This window comes from Aspergillus affinis, assembly GCF_023601865.1.
Source record: "Aspergillus affinis strain CMG 70 chromosome Unknown NODE_129_length_103272_cov_84_718155, whole genome shotgun sequence".
Classification (NCBI taxonomy): Eukaryota; Fungi; Ascomycota; class Eurotiomycetes; order Eurotiales; family Aspergillaceae; genus Aspergillus; species Aspergillus affinis.
The window spans coordinates 1,178-24,542 of record NW_026515910.1 but is presented as its reverse complement, the minus strand read 5'-3'; the positions used below and the strand labels follow the sequence as shown (position 1 = coordinate 24,542).

Sequence of the window (23,365 nt, the reverse complement as noted above, 5' to 3'; positions counted from 1 at the left end):
GCATAGAGTGACTGGAGTACAAGAACCCAGAGACCAAGCGCCCTCCTTGTCGTTCACGACTTCCGGAGGGTCCTGGCGTTTGAGCGGATGACGTAAGACATGACACCTTCAATCCGGGGAAAACTTTTTCTTTTCCTGCGGGCGAATGCGGCCGAGTCGTTCGAGTCCTGCCGCTTCCAGTGCTCTGATCGGACGCCGAATGCGGTTCGGCTTCGTTTCTTTGGTGTTTTATATTGTGGTCACAGTTCTTGATCCCTAAGGTTCATGGTGACTGCCTACCTTTATAGACGGTCACCTCTGCTTGAGGTTCCCGTCGAACCTCCACCCAATTTACAAGACAGAAGGCAGGAAACAATTCACTTCCTTGGCGGAATTGGGCATGTGAGATCCTAGGACACTCTATTCAAGGGCAATTCACCAATTACGGTTTATGGCGCCAGCGGATTCTGCATCTACCCGAATCGAGCATCCAGACAGCACAGACAGCACGTGCATCGAAACTGGAAAATTAAATCATACATTCGATGCCATCTAATAGATTGAGTTTGAAAGTCTACATGCTCTGGGATGTTTAGACTTGGTTTAGCTCATTACCCATCTGCTTACCTCTAAAAACTACCTACGGCTGTGAAAACACACACGGAGAGTTGAATGGCTTCGAAATGATCACGGTATTAGTATTTATCACATCAGGGCTTTTCATATGCGTAGTCAACAGGTGTTGGAAGTACATTCACCTGTCATCGGTGCTTTGCATGTTTTTCCTATTTCAAATTATCACTACCGCCAAGTGTAAGTAAATTTGACCATAGACTTGCATGCCAGCTTCGATTATTGCTTGCTTCCGGCTCCCAATCCTGTAGTATGCTTTCCAGTTTGCTTATCATATAGGATAGATAACAAAGATACACTGGTAAGGGGGTTGACTTCGTGGGAAAGCAATTAGTGTATAATTATTCAGGATGTTATAGTATATATACAAACAGTGCCTACATCCGTTTTCCGTACAACCTACGTCATTGGTCGAAGCTATATGTAGATAGAAAAGTAGTCCCCGTGACAAACTGTAAATCTATCTGATTTAGTTTCGGTACAATGAATTTTGTAAAAACCATAGCCTCTCTCTACATTGACACTGCAAAAGTTCTCGGGAGAAGCTCGGATTAGGCAATAAGCCACGAGTCCCACTCGGCATTGAGAGATGATGGCAAGAAAATCGGAAAGCAATGGAGTTGCCTCCACCTTCAGCTCCCGGTAGACATGACTAACACGTACTCCGTTAACTAACTACCTGTAGCAAACTAACAAGTAACCAGTGTTCTAGTAGCTCGTAGTAGATACGCCAGCCGGTCCACTGCGATCTTTGCCTCCGAGGAAAACAATCGGAGCTCCTTCCGAGTCCCATGATTGGCTCGGTTAGCGGGCGGTCTGCCAGATCAGACGCTGATTGGACCACAGACCGGCCGGTTGCCCGTGATTCTACCAACTTCGACGAGCGGGCCGAAGCTCTCCGTGCAATTCTTTTTACGCCTGCTTTGCCCGTCTCCCTTCTTGCCTTCTTCTTCCTCCGCAAACACTTCCTCTCCATCCTCTCCTCTATCCTATCCCTTTAATCCACTCCATCCTCTCTCCCTCTTCTATTCTCCTTCGATTGAATCGATTGGAGCTTCTTGTACTTCTTTTTAATTCCCTCTGTATTTTTTATCCCTATTTAATCTATCCGCAATGTTGTCCTCTCGCATCTCTCGCGCTGTAAGTTTCTGCGCCTTGCGACAGTCGTCGGTCAACATGCGCCTCAGCTCCAGACAAACTGACTGATCTTCTCTCCTAGCTCCCCCGCGCCTCTGCCATCGCTCGTCCCTCTACCTTCAGAGTCCCTACCACATCCTTCCGGAGATGGAACTCGACGGAAGGCGGCGAGGAAAAGGTGAAGGGCCAGGTCATTGGTATTGACTTGGGTAGGTTTTTGTCGATATCCCACTAAATAACATTAGAGAAGCTAATTGAAACCAATAGGTACCACCAACTCTGCCGTTGCTGTTATGGAGGGCAAGACCCCCAAGATCATTGAGAACACTGAGGGTACGTGAAAATTTTTTTTGCTCCTTGATTTGGCGGTCAAAGCGCGAAGCGGGAGCTTCCCGCCATTCGATGTCACCACTGTACTAACTTGAATCAAAAGGTGCCCGTACGACGCCTTCCGTTGTCGGTTTCGCACAGGATGGTGAGCGTTTGGTCGGTATCGCTGCCAAGCGTCAGGCTGTTGTCAACCCCGAGAACACTCTGTTCGCCACCAAGCGTCTCATCGGTCGCAAGTTCACCGACGTTGAGGTCCAGCGTGACATCAAGGAGGTCCCCTACAAGATCGTCCAGCACACCAACGGCGATGCCTGGGTTGAGGCTCGCGGCCAGAAGTACTCTCCTTCGCAGATTGGTGGTTTCGTCCTCAACAAGATGAAGGAGACTGCCGAGAACTACCTCAGCAAGCCCATCAAGAACGCTGTCGTTACCGTCCCCGCCTACTTCAACGACTCCCAGCGTCAGGCTACCAAGGACGCCGGTCAGATCGCTGGTCTGAACGTCCTCCGTGTCGTTAACGAGCCTACTGCCGCCGCTCTTGCCTACGGTCTGGAGAAGGAGGCCGACCGTGTTGTCGCTGTCTACGATCTTGGTGGTGGTACTTTCGATATCTCCGTCCTGGAGATCCAGAAGGGTGTGTTCGAGGTCAAGTCTACCAACGGTGACACCCACCTTGGTGGTGAGGACTTCGATATCAACCTTGTCCGCCACATCGTCCAGCAGTTCAAGAAGGAGTCCGGCCTTGACCTCTCTGGCGACCGCATGGCCATCCAGCGTATCCGTGAGGCTGCCGAGAAGGCCAAGATCGAATTGTCTTCTTCCCTCCAGACTGAGATCAACCTGCCTTTCATCACTGCTGATGCCAGCGGTGCCAAGCACATCAACCACAAGATGACCCGTGCCAACCTCGAGTCCCTGGTTGACCCTCTGATCAGCCGCACCATCGATCCCGTCCGCAAGGCCCTGAAGGATGCCAACCTGCAGTCCAACGAGATCCAGGACGTCATCCTGGTCGGTGGTATGACCCGCATGCCCAAGGTCACCGAGTCCGTCAAGTCCTTGTTCGGCCGTGAACCCGCTAAGTCCGTCAACCCCGACGAGGCTGTTGCCATCGGTGCCGCTATCCAGGGTGCCGTCCTTGCCGGTGAGGTTACCGACGTTCTGCTGCTTGACGTCACTCCCCTCTCTCTCGGTATCGAGACCCTGGGTGGTGTCTTCACCCGTCTGATCAACCGTAACACCACCATCCCCACCAAGAAGTCCCAGGTCTTCTCCACCGCTGCCGACTTCCAGACCGCTGTCGAGATCAAGGTCTTCCAGGGTGAGCGTGAGCTTGTCAAGGACAACAAGCTGCTTGGAAACTTCCAGCTTGTTGGCATCCCCCCTGCCCACCGTGGTGTTCCCCAGGTTGAGGTTACCTTCGACATTGACGCCGACTCCATTGTCCATGTCCACGCCAAGGACAAGTCCACCAACAAGGACCAGTCCATCACCATCGCTTCCGGCTCCGGTCTCTCCGACTCTGAGATCCAGTCCATGGTTGACGATGCCGAGAAGTACGGTGCTCAGGACAAGGAGCGCAAGTCTGCCATCGAGGCTGCCAACCGTGCCGACTCCGTCGTGAACGACACCGAGAAGGCCCTCAAGGAGTTCGAGGACCGCCTCGACAAGGCCGAGGCTGAGCAGATCCGTGAGAAGATTGCCACCCTCCGTGAGTTCGTTGCTCAGAACCAGTCCGGTGAGGGTACCGCCACCGCCGAAGACTTCAAGCAGAAGACCGACGAGCTCCAGAACGCCAGCTTGACCCTCTTCGACAAGATGCACAAGGCTCAGTCCGAGCAGCAGCAGCAGCAGTCCCAGGGCGGCGAGGCCGGCCAGCAGGGCGAGAACAAGGCCTAAATGTGTCAATCCTGAATCCATTTGAAGGGTATGGGTGACCGTGTATTTCTGTTTCTTCTCTTTCTCGATTCCTAGAGACCTTTTTCTCTTCGTGAATGTTTTAACACGCATATGATATGTATACATACTTTGATAGCTTTTACTTGGTGTCTGGGGGTTTTCATTTCATTTCAAATTTTTTTTTTATCTTTGTTATGGATCTTCTGTTTACCAACTCCCCCCGCTTGCCTTTCATACCTCTTTGACTGGTTGAGCATTTGTTTTGGTTTTTTCTTCTCTTTTCCTTTTCTCAAGACAACTTGGTTGTCTTACCATGTAACTTAATGACATAACGGCTGGGACCACAAAAAATCAGGTTGTGGTGGGCTTGGGGGCGTGTGACAATAGAACAAGAAATTCTCCTCTCGATTCAAACAAAAACCTTTTCTTTCTCCCTTTCAACTTGGACACGGAGTATTGCTGGCACTCTGCTTAGAATATTTGCCACAACGGAGTCGGTAGTCTTACGCTGAAACTGTTATTACCCCAGGAGGTGGTTCAGTTGCCCGCAACTTGTTGCTTCTGGAATCGCGTCGAATCGGCAGTGGGTCGATTACACAAGAATCAGCAACAGTTTACTCCGTACATTATGATTATTATTGTGATCCGTGAAGACTAGCTTGCTACCTGACCATAATAGATTCTAGTAAGACCATGGGAACAAAGGGAATCCATGTTAGCCCTTCTTAGCATCGATATTAATATTAATATAAATCTTGATTAATATGAAGAGCACTCACTCCATGCATGCATCAGCCAAAGGCAAAAGTACCGATTACATCCGCTAGTTCCTTTTTCACAAACAGCTGTGGTTTTGAGTCGGGAGGACACCCTTTTATCCTGAGCCAGCTAACTAGCTAAACCAGTTGGATTCGAGCTAGTTGGCGCGCCCAGGAGGGTTACTTCAACGATTTCGGGCCAGAGACCGTGGCGTTGTTGACACTCTCATCAGCAGTTTGAGGTCATTAACAAAGGTTATTATTCCCTGGGACATACTGTATACACAGTAGAACCAGTAGAACCAGTAGTTAGACTAGGACAAACACAGACACAGACAGAACACACAGACACACTTGCTTCCGCGTTGTCCTCTGCTCTGCCAGCTGTTCATTCACCATCCCTACTAGTCTACGGATGATCACAGGATGGACTCAATTTAATTAAATTCAAGGCCTTTTAATCAACCTACCGGGGCGAATCAGATCAATCGCCTAGCTTATGGAGAGCCCCCTAAGGATGAAAAAAAAAAAAAAAAAAACCGCCCATCCAGAAGATGATGGTCCATCGGCCATCTGTCCATGTGGGTTGTGGATTTTCTTTCGTTCCTATTTTTTCTCGCTTTTTTTTTCGCTACTTTTCTTAACTATTCTTGCTGCGACTTTTGAGAACGGAGGTTCAAATCGAGAGTGATTATTCTCCCATCCAGGCTGGGCGCTTATTCCGTACTTTTTTTTACCCTCCAAAAAGAAAAGAAAAGAAAAAAGCAAAGAGAAAAAAAAGAGATGACCCTTGGCCCTGGGACTGAGGATTGTGTCGTTTATGCTTCCAGACCAAACCTAGCCGGATGGGGTAATATAGTCATCATTTTAATTTGATTCTGACTACGGAGTAGCATCCACTTCCCTCAGGAATCTCTCGGGTTAATACTTTTTCAAGTCGAGACCTCAGTCGATTTCTACTTTTTGCCGTTAGTTCTGGTTCTAGTTAGTTAGGTACCCAGACTGATTTTGACCTGACTTGACTTGACACTGTGGAGGCGTTGTTGTGGGCAAGGGGAGAGGGGCAGAACTTCTTAGGACAAGTAATAGTCAGACAAAAAGAGGAGCCGGGATGGATTATTATTTGTTGGTGTTTCTATTTGAATTTTTTTTTTTTTTTGGGTTTCTTTATTTCAAATTAGTATTACGATTTTTGGCTGTCACTATTCAGTAAGCTACCTTACTATTAATTATCTCTTTTGTTGTTCTCGTTCTAACGCCAACTATACTCCGTACGTAGTCAACTGTTAGCTTGGGGATAGCTAATTATTATGAACCGCTAACTATTCATACGGTGGTTACTTCCTGGCTGTCTCAATAGTGATCGACTTCCTTGCATGGACAGACAGTCTTTGAGAGATAGATTGAAAAATGTTCCTGTTGGTTCTCGTTATTTGCAGGGCGGGGAGGGTAACGATGTCATCGCTGCTTCTAATCACTAATCTGTTCATGCTCGAGAGCAATAGAATAAATCCGCCCGCAGAATCCGGGTTTTTTCTTGGACTCGAAACCTCCATTTGAGAATTACAACGTGACTTGCACTACGTACAGTAGTAGTACGTAGTCATCCCTGTGTTCGTAGTTATCCATGCCCATACATATTGACTTATCTGGGAAAATGAGAATCGTACACACTCCATTCTGCAGGTCTTATATCCTTCTGTTGGCGAAAAAGAATTTTTCCTATTGGAATGCTAACTAGATAAAAAGGGGGGTTGACAAACTTCGCATGTCGAAGGCAGGACGAATCCTGGACGAGGGGGAAGGAGGGAAGGGGTGGGTGGGCGAGATGCACAGTTGGTGGAGCATGATATGCAGGATTGACAATACTTTTTGGACTTATCGATCCAGTCGAGTTGAATAGTTCGGACGGTGGTTGAGGAAAGGAAAGCAGGGGCCTACACACGGTACGGCGTGGTTCTAGTATGGGGTACTTGGTTTCTAATAGTCATGACAATCGCAGGAATAAACTATCGCCGGAAACTACGGAGGATAATCATAATGATTATGGTTAATGGTTAATGGTTATCATCAGAATGTCCGTCAAGAGCCGGGGTTGTCATTCTTTTTTTGGTATTCTGTTTTATTAGGATTATTATTGTGTTCCAGACGGACAGAACGGCCGTTTCCCCGGTCCATTGCCATCAGTACACACACACATGATTGACACTACTCCGTACACCCTACGGTGTACACTACAGTCTACACCCTCAACAGTTCACAACACAATAGACATTGATAAAGCATTCGACCTCGGCGATGACATGATCCAAGGCAGAACATAACCAGTCAAAGTCGAACAAGAAAAGGCCAATCCCCAACAATTGGCTGCTTTCTTATCGGCAGCACACATGCAACGGGGGGGCTCCACCGGGGGACTTGCAGCAGCGTGTGCAGCAGCCAAAACAAATCAACTGTGCACACAAATGCAGTCAATGCATTGCTCGAGGGAGGGTGGGTAGAGTCAAGACTCAAGAGCCAGAGAGGAAACCTCGACACCGTGGACGTCGGAAACGACGATTTCGTCAGACCTGGTTGCACTCCAGATTCATCGTGGAGAGACCCATGGATGCATCAACCGTCCGACCCAAAAAACCAAAGAAAAACAAGAATAAACTTCAAGGGGGGTGGCAGAGAGACGGGACAGCAGGATAAAAAAACCAGAGACCAATTGGCAAATATTCCTGTTTGATTAATCTCAAGCCCCATCGACTTGTCCCGCCCAATTTGCGCGAGCCAGTGGGAGTCGCTTCCTTTAGTTCGTGTTTTGCCCGCCTGCAAAACGTCGCCTTCCATCATTCGTCGATCGCCGCTTGGTTAATGTACCTGTTCCAGGAATGATCATCGCGCCTTTTGGCTCGTCTCCACTCGGTTCCTCTTTTTCTGTATCGTCGGTCCTTCACACACACACTCCTCGAGTCCTCAGCTCCTGCTCGACTCTCGGGTTCTGTCTCCCTGGTAGGCGAGGAGTGGACGTCCCTCTTCATTCTTCAATCCCTATGTGTCATCTCAGACTGCGTTGTCCCTTCCCCTCCCTTCTTCGTGGCCTCTCTATCAAAAACTCCCAGGAATGAGGAAGAATGGACGATCGATTAATTCTACGGGGTACGTACCTCGGGTCTCCTACTCTAATCCACTTTCTGCGTCACTTCCACAACACTACCGATCTTCTATGATCTTCCACATTCCTTTTCATTTAATTGCGTTACATACAAGTAGTAGATCATCCGGATCTCATTGGTCCCCGGTCGCTAAAAATAAAGTAACGAGTTCAGAAAGATGACTGAGTAAGTGAGTAATGAGTATTCAAGAATCTGAGTCTGAACGAGAACTCGAGAAATCGTGCCGCTAATTTTTTTTTTTCTTTTTTTTTTTTTTTGTGTCTCTCCCTCCTTGGCTCTCTCCACCCTTGCCTGTGGAAGGGGAGAGAGGCAGCTCGCATGCAGTCCAGATATGGGGATGAACCAAACTGCCATTGTGTGTACTGTCAACTACTGTGTGCACTTCACCACCAGATCTACTTGACAGTTCGACGCACAGTGCTGGCTCCCTGCCATTTGACTTTCTGCCCTTCCCCTCCTTCACGGGCAGAGGCACAAGGGATGCTGATAAATCACAAATTATAGATCGATGAATTGATTATGTTTGTCACTAGTGTGACAGTAGTGGATTTCTATTCGGAGAGCGTCTAGACTACCACAACGCATTGGATGATTGGGGGGGAGCTGGATCAAGCACCGTGCGTAAAGTAGCAAGTAATAGGACTGGATGACGGATGAACACAGTAGTAATGTGCACTGGTGTGTGGTGCCGACATGGAATATTTTTATTTTTATTTCTTTAATGCGTTTATTAATACAGTGATGGGTAAAGAGTCAGTGCCCCGTATTTGAAAATTAAGGCAGCTAGACGGATTTATGAAGATTGATCCATAATTATGGTTCGTTTTGAGGGAACTGACGGAATGAAAAGAGAGACAAAAAGGTGTCCCACCCCGATATGTAGGAGAATCGGTCTTTGTACGACCAGGCGATTATTGACAATTATTACTACATCTGCTCACCAAAACCGGGATGTTTGTTGCCCACTGACCGCAAGACGCTAGCTTCCTGGCTAGTTGAGTTAGTCCCTTGGAGCTGTCCCAATCGATCTGGTTTTATTTATTTTAGTCTTTCGTGTCTTTTGCTCATTTCTCTTAGTCTGCCTTCCCGAAGTACTCTTTTTTTTTTTTTTCCTTTTTTCTTGCCCTTTTTTTATTCTGTCTTATTTTTTCTCAAAAAAAGACAAAAACTAGCGGGTTTTGGCTCCAATTCCATTCTATTCGCGATTAACCTTCTTTCCCCCCTCTCATTCCCCCTCCCTCCTCGTCTTTAGAATTCATTTGGATGATTTTCCAATCCATTAAATCCCTTGCGTGGCCGTTGAACCACTTGCATCGCAACAAATCAGCTCTGGGCGGTCCGCGGGAAATTTCCCAGTTACTTTCTTGAGGGCAACAACGGGCAGGGTGCAGCGCGCTAGCGGTTTGTTTTTCTGCTTCCTTTTTCTTGTCTTGTAGTACTTTCTACTCTTCTTCATTTGCTTTCTACGATCCTGCAGAGTAAGTCTTGATTCCTGCCTTGCCTTCATCCCAGATTCCGATCTATTCGTCCATGCTTCTCTCCGTACTGCTTATCTTCCTCTCGCCGTTCCTCTTATAATCGCTCCCTGTGCTCACTCGCCCTTCATTCTAATACTCTTTGGTTCCGTTTAATTTCCTGTTTCCCTCGGCTTCCTGACTAGCTCTCCTGGTTTTGCCCATTTTTGCTTTTTTTTCTTTTCTTTTCTTTTTTTTTTTTTTTTTTTACTCTTTGCTTTTTTGTTTCAAAATTTTTGCTTTCTCCTTGACATAATCTTCACATTCTATCCTCCTACCCTTACTTCGCCTCTGTTCTTAATCTCCCTTTCTCCGCGCTTCATTCCCGACAACCGTCTGCATGTACATGCCCCCGAAGAAAACTAGAAGTACATCTTCAGCTCACTAATTTTCGAATTGCCTCCAAACAGGGTCGTCATGACAGTTGCCGCGCCTCCTGTGGCTCCAGTCCATGAAAATGGGCTCAACGGAGTCCCGCATGGACACCATGTGAATATGAGCCTGCCACGTTTCCATCCAATCGCCATGAACCCGACTCAGATCGCCCATCATGAACATATCATGCAAAATCACCATCACTTCCGATCCTTCCAACCTCCACCTATGCAAGAGCCCGGTCCCCCGGCACCGCCGCCGCCGCATAACCCGGTAGACCACATTGAGGCCCGCCTAAGGCAATTGGAGCACGAAGAAGCATCGCGTATGGCAGCTCGTAGCCATCTACTTGCCGTTCGAAAGCGAGAGGACGAAGATTATCGTAGGATGACCGAAAATGCCGAAGCCGAAGAAGAGGTATGATATAGGATGATATTTTTCAGTTTGTATAGAGTTGTCTAACCTGGGGATGATTTTGTTTCGCGCTTTTCAGGACCTACGTAGGCAACGGAAACGCCTGAAGCGGGAGTCGATGGGACTGGGATTTAATGCCGGCATGGATTCTCCGCCTCTTCGCCCAACGCCGCCACGTCGTCTCTCGGAGACCAATGCGGCCACCACCCTTGCATTCTTCAAGCAGCAAAGTCCCCCAGAACCTCGGCCAATTCCTCCACCGCCAGTTCAAGCACCCCCACCTCATCCGCCGCCGCAGCACATTCCTCACGACCCGACGGGCGCTACTTCGATCCGACGGAAACAGAAATATACCATTAAGAACGTGGAAGCGTGGGGGGAACGCCATGGACGGCCAGCGGCGCATGATCCTTCCGGTCGAGCCCTGTGGAAGCGACCATCGGACGGGAGTTTGGTGTATCTGACGTGCCCGGTGTCCGGCTGTGGCAAGTCGGATTTCGTAACTCTCCACGGGTTCATGTGCCATCTGACCAAGAAGCACAAAGACCGCAGTTTGGGGAGTCAGTCCCGGGCCCTCGAGGTCTGCGGGATCGTGTACGATCCGAACGCGCCTCTGCCCCCGATGTCCACAGTCAATCGTGCATCGACTGAAGAAAGTCGTCTAGAGTCGGCCCCCACCGATCTGGAGGGCTACCAACAAGAGGTGGAATATTCTTCGGCCTCAGATGAGGAGGAAACCCCAGAGAAGCCTTGTCGCGTGAAGACAGAATCTTCAGACCGGCCATTGGCCATCCCCGCCGCGTCTTTGTCGGCCGAAGAGGAACGAAATAAGGCACCCAACCCCACCCCCAACACCTCCACGAAGCAGTCCATCTCCTCCATCATTGACCGGGACCCCGAAGACGATGCTCGCGAGCGGTTAAACTCCATCCCCCGTCCTCTTGAGATCGTATCCCGAGCCTCTCCCGAGCCACGACGCCCTACCTTGGACGAGGCTGAAATGCCTCGACACCGAGACCGAGACGAACCCGAGCGCAGCAGCGTGTTGAAAGAAACCGCTGAGGCTAGATAAACAATTCAAGAACCAGAAACAAAACACAACGTATTCAAAAATTGGTCTCCCTTTGCCTATCCAGCATTCGTTTCCTTGTTGTTTTCTCTCTCCCCGAGGACCAAAACACCCACATCACTTGCATCCCTCCCTCCACTACGCAACTCCACCTCGCATAGTATGAGCATGCTTTAGCCTTTGTTCTCCGTTTGCCGCTTTGCATCAATACCCTTCCATTCATCGTGCATTTATGGGTGGTTCATTGTATCTTTATTATAGTGTAATGCCTCTCTCTCTGTCTCTCTCCTATACCACCTTGGTGGCTATACTATCACTTTATATTTATTTATGCAATGGACTGAGGTGCCAATTCAATCCTTGAAACGTTATTTATGGATGTTTGCGCGTATGTGTCAAGACAGTATATCCTCTTGATAACACTTAATTCCAGGGGTTCGTTATATTGGACCGATATCAGGAATCATCCCATCCTAAGCATTGAATAGTCATCTAGCAGGACCACTCCTACTCCATAGACATGGCCAAACCGAACACACTTCTACACATGTATATACACCTACAATCCTTCCTCCGCAGCATCTCCCCTCAACAACAACAAATGCACCAAATACCCTGATCCCACCCGCAGCTTCTCCCCGGCCACTTCATCACTCACTCTCCAGACCCGAAAGAAGCGCATCGTCTCCCGCAACCACGTCTCAAAGACATCCGGTGACCGCTGCTGCTGCGCAATGAGACAGATCGTGGGTAGTCGGGATGTCTGTGAGCTATCACCGTCGCCTTTATCGTTATCATTATCCTGGGCTCGGTAGACAGGTCGTAGACGGCAGATGTCCGCGCAGGTCCGCACAAAGGGAGCCACGAGGGCTTCGTTGTAGATGCAGTCGCAGGAGATGAGTAGGTCGAAGCCTTTATCCTCTTCTTCTACTTCGTCTCTTTCTGCCTTCGAGGAGGGGCTGTACTCGCCATCGTCTTCATCTTGCTGGAGGCTATCTTTCAAGGAGGTCGCGAGGTCGGTTTCCCAGTCGAGAGTGGTGAATGCGATATTGGGTGGAGCAGCAGGAGCAGCAGCAGAAGAGGGGCTTGATTTTGATTTCGACTTTGATTTCTCTGTTCTCGTGGGTTGTTTCTTCTTACCCTTGCCCCCCTTTGGATTCGACGAGGTGGTTCTCGACACTGATACCGAGGCATTCGTCTCTAAGTTCTGGCGCAGAAGACGACGGACGTATTCCTGGTCTGTGGCGAGGTAGTGCCGAACAGACGGCGCCAGGGCCAGGGCCATGAGGCCGGAGATGCCGCAGCCCAGCTCGACGACGGTGGAGGACGACGAGAGCAGGGAATGCGTCCAGAGGGGATTGGATTGGTGGGCGGAGATCCATTCTGCGAAGAGGGGAGTGATCTTCCAGAGGACTGTGTGGGTTGTTAGACTTTGTCTTGTGATATACCTTAGGGCTAGTGAGGATCATTGTATGGATGTAGGTAGGTAGGATGTATGTGTACATACCTGCACCGGTGGTGCCGCCGGCCCGAGCGGAAGAGAGAACTGTGGGCGATTGATGGACGGTGTAGTCCTGATCGTGGATTGAGATCTCGACGGAGGGTGCTCGGGGATCGATCATGCCCAGGTTGGCGGAGGGGATGGGTTCCGAGAAGATGAGGAAGGATTCTAGGAGGGGTTAATTGGGGCTTTATTGGTAGGTAGGCATATGGACGCACCCTCGTCTACATCGTCGACCTCTGGGCCAAGCGCGGCGAGGAGATGGGAGATATTCTCCATGGGAGTATATGTCTATAGTCACCGTAGTAGGTCTGGAAGTACACCACAGGCAATCCAGAAGAATCCGAAAGGATTGGATTCAACCGTTGGACGGAACAGACGTGATTGGCCCTCGGCGATGGAACCCCGTAGCTGTCCAATCAGGTTAACTGCAGCATTCGAAGTGGATTAGAAATTTTAGAAAAAAAGAAAAAGAAAAAGAAAAAGAAAGAAAAAACAAAAGGCTGACCAGATGGAAATCGATGCATGTCATCATCCGACAGGGGGTCGTGTTGCTTGATGTTTTCAGTCCGCTTCCTTTTGAGGGCGGACTTCCTCATCGATGATCTACTGCCACGCGATGCACGGCCTCTGTGTTACAACGCATTAGAAGACGAACATTTCTTGATGTGATCTGTCCACGAGCTTTCATTGTTTTGCGACCTTCGAGCGGGTTTACAACTTCAACGTCCTTGTTTACCCCTCCGTACTGGTCCATCTTTATATCCTCCTATCTCTCCTTCTACTGGTGCACTTATAAAAAGCTTATCAGTCTTATTAGTAGATTTGTGTTCTATGCCCTCTATGCCCTTCTCTCCTTCATTAGTTATTAGCTCCTGGTGAAGTACCTTTGCAAAAGGGGAAATAGTTCTGTGGAGATAATGAATGGGGGAAATCCTCGGGCGAAACATGTCATGAAAAGGCAATAAATTGCAGGGACACTTCGACCACTACGCACGTTGAGTTATGGCTACCATTTGAGGTAATGATGAGAATTCTCAACCGTGCGAGAGGCTCTTTCCTTTATTCTGTAGACGTATAAGTCCCTTCGAAGAAGGCATCATCGGATAAGTGAACATGTTCGGCTAGGTTGGCATATCGCAGCATATTCGACCACGGCCTCAAGTTGTAGCCCTTGCCCGACTAAAGGTTTGTCCTAAGGTGGATTTGCCGACTCCTTCGCATGTGGCAATGGACTCGGGGTGGTAGTTCGGCGATCAATCCACGTTGGGATGAAGTTTTTGGATGCCCTCAGGCAGAGTGAAGACTCCTTGGTAGATCCTGCTATTTTTCTTCGGATCAGTCACTTTTTCGTTGACGATCCATGGATAAGTGTCGGCCAGGGAACCACATAGGAGGTAAAACCCCTGAATAGCAGGTATAGTGAGGTTTCCTTCGGGATCCCTGACGAGGACTGGTCTTCCGCATGGTTTTCTAGACTTCTTCGGCACGCCCCTTATGATGGAAAAGCTGCAATTCCGTGAAATCATTTTCGAAGACGGCGTGCACGAGATTTGGCCCATCTTATTCTATCAAATTGTCAGCAACAAGAAGATGGACAGGAGCATAAGAAACGAACCACGAGTTGGCCGGGTAGCTGCGCAGTTGATGACAATCCAGTCTGCGATTGCTTTTCCTGGAGCCATGTATGATACCGGCCCCCTTCCTTAAACCGCGAAAGATGCTCTTCTAGTTGATTATGTTCTCTCAACAACTCACGACTATAGTCACCGCTAGCATTAACTTCATAGTCTTCCCCATTTTCCAGGTTCTTCAAACCAACGGCAAGGAAGTACCAGTAATGTAACGCGAATGTATGTATGATAGAGATAGGACCTGACCGGTCATAGTTAGGAATATGGGTCGTCTGGGATATTGCTCATAGAGCTATCCGACGCCTTCCCGATGGCTTGTTGTAGATCGATAAAGGAGTGATAGGACACGGTGGATCGTTTGAGCGAATTTGAAGTTTGTATAATCAAGATCAGGCACAGCACCGCGTGAAGATGCTAGTCAAACACTCAGGGGTGAATACGGCGTATCTACTTTGAATTCACCCTTTCGGTAGTTAATTGGACTCCTAAGGCCGAGCGATATGGAATGACAACCTTCAAGCCGACGCTTCCCGGAAGGATTCCTCGGCGCGGAGTATCTGCTTTGACCGTTGTGCAAAGGAGACCTGATCGTAGAGTATAATAAGTTCTAACTTCAGGTACCAACTACGCCGCCCTGGGATTGGACTTCTCACGAAATAAGAAATCAGGGGAAGGAATAAGATGCTGACAAGAACGTCGATGCATGACATCATCGGACAGGGATCGCGGTGCTTGGTATTTTTTAGTCCCAACCGTCTTGCATCTCAGGACTTTCTCTCCAATCTAGGATTTGGGACAAAGGGATTTTATGCCGGGAATTATGTACCCCTATGCTGAACCTTCCACGACCGAATAATCAGTGTTTGCTTGCGAACCGCGGCAAGCGAACGGCGTCTTGCCGAGCCGACGGAGTGACTCGCCGGGGAGGTACCCGGACAGGGCGGCTGACAGGGAAAGGATACCTCGATCCGGAGTATCTGTTGCGCAAGGGAGGTCCGATCAATATTGCAGGCTGGTAGAGAAGTGTAAAATTAAGTCTAACTTCCAACACCGACCAACAGTCCCGGGATTGGACCCATCGGCTCGGCGTCGTCATTGGCAGGTGGAGTGGCCCTGAGTCCAGTCCAGCCACGAAAACTCTCTGACTTCATCATCCCTGCCGCTGCTCTTCTTCTCCCCGTCCTCCCTCTCTCGTCCCTTTCCCTCTGGTGCGCTTCCTCCCCCGCACACCCCTTCATTCCTCTGCCAGTAACCCCGTGGTGTGCATTCTGTGCTCCCTTTTTTTTTTTTTCTTGACCTTTTTTTTTGGGTCTCCACCTGGTTAGTTAATCCAACTTCGCCCTCGGTGTTTTGACTTCTGCCACTCCGCAACGAACCTGTGGTTCCTGCTCGTGCTTGGCCGTTTTGTCGTGCTTCGCCTTTCACATCCGATGTCGGTTTGCCTCTCGGGGGGAAGAACTGTGTGCTAATTGGCAATCGCTGTAGTCGATCGCATTTTCTCCCTCTGCCTTCGCCAAGTACATCCAACACATCATTCCCGTGTTCTAACTCGCCGCCAACATGTCGAAAAGAGATGCTCACCTTCAACCGCGCATGTCCAAGAAGCCTCCATTCACCGTGGAGGCTCCGGGCTACGAGCGCGTCGAGGGAGAGACTATTCCCCGCCGCCTCCCCGTGGCCAAGAACGGTCTGATCTTGAAGCCCTCGGAGGACGTCGCAACCGTCTACGATAATTTCCGCCGCTCTGCGCGGGTCTTCGGCAACGCGAAGGCCGTTGGAAGCCGTCGCTTGATCAAGACCCACGTCGAGAACAAGAAGGTCAAGAAGGTCATTGACGGCAAGGAGCAGGAGGTCGACAAGCAATGGACCTACTTTGAAAAGAGCGAATACTCGTACAAGAGCTTCGTCGAGTATGAACAGACGGCGCTGCAGCTGGGCGCCGGTCTCCGGAAGCTGGGACTCGAGAAGGAACACAAGGTTCATCTCTACGGTGCGACCAGGTACGTTTACCGTTAGGAATACTGTACACGATCGGGGGTGGACGGCTGACACTGGTGTTTATCTCTAGCGCCAATTGGCTTCTCATGTCGCACGGAGCCTCGTCTCAGTCGATTACCATCGTTACCGCATATGATACCCTGGGCGAGGATGGGTTGAAACACTCTCTCGTCCAAACCGATAGCGCCGCCATCTTCTGCGACCCCGTCCTGATCCCCTCCGTGGCCAACGTCCTCAAGGATGCCAAGTCCATCAAATATGTCATCTACAACTCGTTCGAGGAGGTCAAACAGGAGAACCTGGACCGACTGAAACAGGAATACGACTACCTGAACATTGTGAGCTTCGACGAGCTTCAAAAGCTGGGTGAAGAGAACCCCGTGGACCCCGTCCCGCCCTCTCCGGAAGATCTCTGCTGCATCATGTACACCTCTGGATCGACGGGTCCGCCCAAGGGTGTTCCTCTGACGCACAAGAACGTCATCGCTGCGAGTAAGTTGATCTCGGTCCGTTTGTTTGATCTTCGAACTAATTACAATAGCTGCCGGTATCAACGCAATCGTCGGAGACTATATCGGCCCCTCGGACAGTCTCCTGACGTACCTTCCGCAAGCGCATATCCTGGAATTCATGTTCGAGAACCTTTGTCTGTTCTGGGGCGGTACCATGGGTTACGGAAACCCTCGCACGCTGTCAGACGGTTCCATGCGCAACTGCAAGGGCGATATCCGCGAGTTTAAGCCCACCATCCTCGTCGGCGTACCCGCCGTCTGGGAGTCCGTGAAGAAGGGTGTGTTGAACAACCTGAACAAGGCCAACTTCCTCGTGAAAGGTCTGTTCTGGGGAGCCATGTCCGCCAAGAACTTCCTGATGGCGACCGGTTTCCCCGGACACAGCGTGGGTGCCTCGATCCTCGACACCGTTGTCTTCCGTAAGTTGAAGGACGCCACCGGTGGTCGGTTGCGGATTATGATGAACGGTGGCGGTCCGATCTCGAAGGAAACGCAAAAATTCCTGTCCATGGCCATTGCTCCTATGATCAGCGGCTACGGGCTGACCGAGACCTCCGCCATGGGTGCGCTGAACGACCCGATGGCCTGGAACCCCGACGCGCTTGGTGACATACCCGCTTCGATCGAGGTGAAGCTGGTCGACTTCCCGGACGCCGGCTACCTGACGAAGAACAGCCCTCCCCAGGGTGAGATCTTCATCCGTGGCGGCAGTGTGACCACCGCGTACTGGCAGAACGAGGAGGAGACCAAGGGCGCCTTCTCCCACGACGGATGGTTCATGACGGGTGACATTGGCGAGTTCGACCAGTACGGCCATCTCAAGATTATTGACCGCAAGAAGAACCTGGTCAAGACCCTCAACGGTGAATACATTGCGCTTGAGAAGCTCGAGTCGGTTTATCGCTCCTCCCCCGTGGTCGCCAACATCTGCGTTTACGCCGCTCAGGACCAGGACAAGCCGATCGCCATTATCGTGCCCCTCGAACCTGCGCTGCTCAAGCTGGCACACGAGAACGGCATCGAAGGCGACTCCGTCGAATCCCTGGTGCACAACGAAAAGCTGAAGGGCATCGTGCTCAAGCAGTTGCAGACTGCCGGCCGCGCCGCCGGACTCCGTGGTATTGAGATCATCAACGGTGTAGTGCTCTCCGACGAAGAGTGGACCTCGCAAAACGTAAGTTCCTGTCATCTTCCTCCTGTCCAACCCTAAGAACCAGAGGCTAATCTTTACTTTCATCAGGGATATATGACCGCCGCCCAGAAACTCCAGCGCAAGAAGATCGTCAACCACTTCCAGAGCGAGATCGACATTGCGTATGGCAAGAAGAAGAACGTCTAAAGAACGCAAATCACCCAAAAAGACAAAGTTATTAATCTGTGCTTGTACGAGATTTCCATCTTTTCTAATGTTTTTCAATTTTATATAGCTTTTCTTGCTTTATATTCATTCCGTCTTTGCTTGAGCTTTTTTCTCTCTTCCGTTATTTGATTCGTGCATTTGATTTGATGTGATATGCTCTGAATCGGACGGCTTTTTCGTTTTTTTCTCTCTTCTTTTCTGAAGTTGGGCTGCTCCATGTTTATGTTTGGCGCAAGCAAGGCATAGAATATTCTTTTTTCTCTTATTAGTTCTAAGGCGACGAACTGGATTGATATGATCTGTTTACTAATATCAAGTCATTGAATTGAAGACCTTGGATTGAACTGGAATTTCCAGCAGTAAATTCAACTGTATGAGATGTAGCTCTAACAATCAGGAAGAACCCAACGTAAGCCCATCCGATGAGACCTTATTGACATTACCAACGCCCAAGCAAACATAGATCGACCTGTAGGCATCCCGATTACAGTATGAGGGCTTTCCCTGACACCCTAGGTCCTCAGATCCTGGAACAATGTGTTCTCTATAGTTACGGATCTTGTGGATATCACTGTGTACCATTCAAGCCTTCTTGCTTTCTGCGTCATCAAACCGAGAACATCATACTTCAACCTGCCTACCTTTCATAGATATCCTACCTTATCTTGCCTGGTCTTGTACGTAGCATAGGCACAGCTTCTGCCTTTTTATAATACTCGAACACGAGCACGAGTCGACTAGGCATGAGGTTGATGGTGTGGATGAGGTGTATGGACAGTCCTTTCATTCGCGATTCCTTTGGAATTCTCGATTCGATTCGATACAATGGATATCTATAGTCTAGAGATGGAGTTTTCTGTATGATTGTTAGATATTTTAGTAATTTTCTTAACCTAGGTAGGTAGATAGATAGATAGTTGGAGTGGTTCAGAGGGTGGGCAGGCAGGCAGTTACAAGCTCAAGGAGAGTTGTCTTGTGTTTGTGTTTGTTTGTCCGTTGATTTCATTGCAATGTGTTGGGTATGCTTGGTTCCTGGTTTCATTATCATTGTCAGTAATAAGAGTGGAACCAGAGGGAATAAGAGGCAAGAAAAGAAGTAAAGATGACTTACTCCTGGCTGAATTCCCTGAGTAAGTAAGTATGTAATTGATTGATTGATGTCGGGTTTGGTGTTGGCAACTATCGTATCTAGCATTTGGAATCTAGCATGCCAATGGCAATTGAGTGAGATAGTCTCCGCTCAATGATCAAGTGTAGAATATAGTTATCACATACTGTTCAATTGTATCAGTGTTGAAAAAAAAAATATCTCTCCTAGATATAGTTATTGTGAAGTTGAAGACAACAAGACCCGTCAACACCTGACAGCCTAAGGCATCCACAATCTCTCTAGCGCACTAAGCCCGATCCCGCCTAGCGCCACCGCAACGGCCAACTTCCTTCGCAGGTTGTACTCCTGACCGGGACTGGACCTCAGCTTCAATACGAATTGCACCGATCCCCGATTTAAGTTGCGAGGTACTCCCTACTTTATAATTGACCATTTTATTTTATTGATTATCATTTCTTCAAAAAAAGAGTCATGACGTTTTGGAGGTAAGTCTACTACTCCTACTACTGCTACGACTCGACGGAGTAGAGTGTTGAGTGTTCCAACAGTTGTGGACCGAATTTCAACTGACCTCGTGCGCTACAAAATCCAGCTCGTACCGTTCGCTTTCCCCCAAGACAAGGGCTCTGTTTGGAATCGGCGTCATGGCCTGGGCTTCGATCGGGCTTTGGACTTCGCCTCAAGTGGAGGGTGCCATGGGCATGCTGCCGACCAAGGAGGAGCAGGAGGATCTCGATCGTAAGATGGCGCTGCGCGTGTCTAGGGTCGATAAGGATGGGGACAATTGAAAAAGAGGGATCTGATCCCAATTGATCTTTTCTCCAGGGGAAGTCCCGGAGGAAGGAAGAGGCGGCGACAAAAGGAGACATAGGGAGTGGATGGAGTAACTTTTGGGGAAGGGGAAAGAAAAAAAAGAATGATCAACACCCTTTTTTTAAGAGAAATTCTTTTTCCTTTTTTTTTTCGATTGCGACTACGGTTTCGCCCCCCTCTCCTTTGGTCTCTTTCCTCCTTCGGTCTTTTTTCTCATTCGGTGAACGGCGGAGTGGACTGACTAGGCAGCTGGAGTCACCACCTCTGTGTGACCCTGTCAGTGTTTCCCGTTCGTCTTTCCAGTCAGCGCCAATCTTTTGCCATCACCGAATAATTGGGTTTGAAAAAATCGGAAAAAGAAAGTGGAGCCGGAGTTCACGGAGATTGGGAGATGAAGGAGGCAAGGCGAAAAGAGAGAATCCACCATGCACATGCGGGATAATTAAAAACAGAAAAGAAAAACTAAAAGCAGCCATGAGACATGACTAACGGGGCCCAAGCGGTGCCCCATCCATACAAAGACATCAAGAACTGGGCGTTTACACTCAACCCCCGTCGCGTGTCGAGAATCGTCAGAAGTTTGTTTGGCGCAACACAACATCCGGAGACCGTTTCGTGAAACAGACAGGTCTAATGCATGAAATGCTAGGATGAGAACAAAGGGACGCGGGAGTCATGGGCATAAACAAAGAACCGGAAAACAAATTAAAAAGTTGGATGTTAGCCTGGAGGGTTGAAGGAAGTTGGAAAGACCGGACCAGACCAGACCAGACCAGACCAGACCAGGATTGCATGGGGACCGAGGGAAAGAGAGAGAAGATGCGTGTGAGAATGAGAAAAAGATCTTAGCGAGGCCCCTTCGCCATGGATTGCCAACGAAATTAGTGACGAAGAGAAGAGAAAAAAAAAAAAAAAAGGGAAAAACCCGTCCAGGACGATCTGAAGATCACAACTAGCCAGGAAAGCGTTGCGGTCGGACCGCTCTCTATGACCAAGGATTCACACTGTCGTCCTGGGCCCATGACCCTGGGGCTTCATTTTCCCGTCTCTCTCTCTCTCTCCAGTCAACCAGATCATTTGACGCAACGCCTTCAGCTTTTGAGGCTGCCTAATCATTCCATGCGGATGACTCGGGCCCCCGAATGCGCATGCATCCCAACTGTACCTAGTTAGAGGGATGAAGGTTTCAAGGGAAGAAAAAGATCATCGTCATGGCTTGAACCCTGGCCACCGGCTAGTCCAAAAGGAGAGAGAAAGAAAGAAGGAAGGAGGGAAGTGGGGGGAGGGGGGAGGCAGGCTGAAGCGGAAGCGGTGGGAGAAGGACGCAGATTGGATGCAACGGTTGCACAATTCATTCGAGGATGGCTATCTTCCAACAGCAACGCCGCGCCCTCGTTGGCCCTGCCCTCCCATCAGTCAAGCGGACCCTCCTGTGGACTGCAAGGCTCTCTCGTTGCCTCCACACCCCATCATTGAACTCCCTTGTACGACGTGCATGGTGGGTGAGCTCATTCTACCATACGATACCGTACACGAGGGCATGAAGACTGGCTGGACCCGCCCGACTCCGGGCCTTGTTGGTATCCGCAATTCTGAAAAGCGCGCGACGCATGAAGTGCTTCTAGCCGCGCTAGGGATAGACAAGAGAATAATCCATGGTGCGAAGAGGATGGCCATCTGCACGTCTGATTGGGGCGGATCTCTTTCCAACCCATGCTGGATACTGTCGGGGATGATGAAATGGGTAGGGGTGGGTGTCGGGCCCGTGAACATGGAAGTGATGCGGGTGGATTAGAGGATGAATGGACAGGGTCATTTTGTTTCTTGAACCTCATCTCCGTTTCTGAAACGATGATCATCTCCTTCATCTCATTGATCCCGTAGCTAGAGAAATAACGGAATGGAATTGAAGATGGAAAGAGAGATTGATGAGAGAGACAGAAAGAAAGAGCGAGGGAGTACTTCCGGAGTAACAACTACCAAGCGATATCAAAACGAAGGAATCGGAACGTGCCGAACGGATCTTAGTCAGCACGCGACCGGAGTCACGGGAGCTGCCACTGACATAAGCGGGCCTAATGTATGTCCGGTCGATCATCGAATGGATTCGTCGATCTCCTCTTAGTTCCATCTTCCTTTCGACGTCGTCCGTCGTGTCGGGTCGCTCAATCGGCCCTCGTCAAGTACGTCGGACTTTTATTCCGCTTCTCCTCGTCAAATTACTCCGTGGGGAGAAGAGGGGAATAAAACAACTTGAAATTTAATGAGAGAGAGAAGGCTGCAACAACCAGTCGGTAGCCGTATCAGGATGACAACAAAGACCGCAGGGAAGCAAAGAAAAAAATTAGAAAAAAAATAAAAAATAAAAAGGAGATGAACCAACTGTCTGTAAGTGGCTGGAAGTAGACTAACTACAACTGCTGCTGGTCGACGACCAACTTGACAAAATGGCGATCTTGTCGTCATTTGGCCTAAGATCGAAGTTTTGCTTTTTTTTACGTTTCTTTCTTTCTTCTTTTTTTACTCCGTACTGCTCGTCTCGTTTAATGAATTGAATTTCATGTATTTTTCTTTTTCTTTTTTTCTTTCTTTGACTTCTCCTTCCCTCCAAAAAAACCCCCAACGAAATAACAAAATAACATTTTCCTAGACCCAGAATAAGGATGGAAGTCGGTCTGACCCGAACTTCCTTTCTCTCGCCCGGCGGGCGGCGTCTTTTTACTCCATTGGCCTGGCCGCCTAAGGCTACCAGCAACCTAGGAAGCTAGGTAGCAGCCAGTCCTCGGAGAGCGAGCGAACACGTCGACAGACATGCCGCTGTTGCTGTTGCTGCCGCTGCGCTGCTAATTTAATCCCTCTCGTTGATGCAAGATGCAACTACCTAACTAACCTACTAGGTATGGTTCAATCAATCAAACCCAACCAACCGCAAGCGAGGGGGGTGAAACTACCGAGGAAGAAAACCAAACCTCTGGCGCCCTGTCCCTCCATCCCACGGCATCCCCCCACTGCGACATTGACAGCGGCACAGAAGCAACTAGCAAAGTCCCTGGAAGCAAAGCAGCGCAACATGTCGGAGAAAATCCCGCCACTCAGGATGTTGCGATGGGTCCTGAAGTTTCCTTCTGGGTTACCTGGGCTTTTTTTCATAGACGTTTCTTTGTTGA

At 49.3% G+C, this 23,365-nt stretch overlaps 5 protein-coding genes across 5 annotated transcripts; 4 read left to right on the top strand and 1 right to left on the bottom strand.

The window, feature by feature from the left end:
• Positions 1 to 1,725: 1,725 nt before the first annotated feature.
• On the top strand, positions 1,726 to 3,978 carry KD926_001390 (Hsp70 family protein; the record flags this gene model as incomplete). Its single annotated transcript, XM_053105093.1, has 4 exons — positions 1,726 to 1,752; positions 1,832 to 1,958; positions 2,017 to 2,082; positions 2,183 to 3,978. 4 exons carry the CDS (start codon positions 1,726 to 1,728, stop codon positions 3,976 to 3,978), a joined length of 2,016 nt encoding a protein of 671 aa, XP_052951677.1.
• Positions 3,979 to 9,828: 5,850 nt separating this feature from the next.
• Positions 9,829 to 11,272, top strand: KD926_001389 (uncharacterized protein; the record flags this gene model as incomplete). Its single annotated transcript, XM_053105091.1, has 2 exons — positions 9,829 to 10,203; positions 10,280 to 11,272. The coding sequence occupies 2 exons, from the start codon at positions 9,829 to 9,831 to the stop codon at positions 11,270 to 11,272; spliced, it is 1,368 nt and encodes a 455-aa protein (XP_052951676.1).
• Positions 11,273 to 11,828: 556 nt separating this feature from the next.
• On the bottom strand, positions 11,829 to 13,049 carry KD926_001388 (S-adenosylmethionine-dependent methyltransferase; the record flags this gene model as incomplete). The annotated part of the gene is made up of 3 exons (XM_053105090.1): positions 11,829 to 12,682; positions 12,777 to 12,938; positions 12,989 to 13,049. The coding sequence occupies 3 exons, from the start codon at positions 13,047 to 13,049 to the stop codon at positions 11,829 to 11,831; spliced, it is 1,077 nt and encodes a 358-aa protein (XP_052951675.1).
• Positions 13,050 to 15,964: 2,915 nt separating this feature from the next.
• Positions 15,965 to 18,253, top strand: faa4 (long-chain fatty acid-CoA ligase FAA1; the record flags this gene model as incomplete). Its single annotated transcript, XM_053105089.1, has 4 exons — positions 15,965 to 16,404; positions 16,473 to 16,894; positions 16,944 to 18,088; positions 18,155 to 18,253. 4 exons carry the CDS (start codon positions 15,965 to 15,967, stop codon positions 18,251 to 18,253), a joined length of 2,106 nt encoding a protein of 701 aa, XP_052951674.1.
• Positions 18,254 to 21,375: 3,122 nt separating this feature from the next.
• On the top strand, positions 21,376 to 21,993 carry KD926_001386 (uncharacterized protein; the record flags this gene model as incomplete). Its single annotated transcript, XM_053105088.1, has 1 exon — positions 21,376 to 21,993. The coding sequence occupies one exon, from the start codon at positions 21,376 to 21,378 to the stop codon at positions 21,991 to 21,993; it is 618 nt and encodes a 205-aa protein (XP_052951673.1).
• Between the last annotated feature and the right edge of the window lie 1,372 nt (positions 21,994 to 23,365).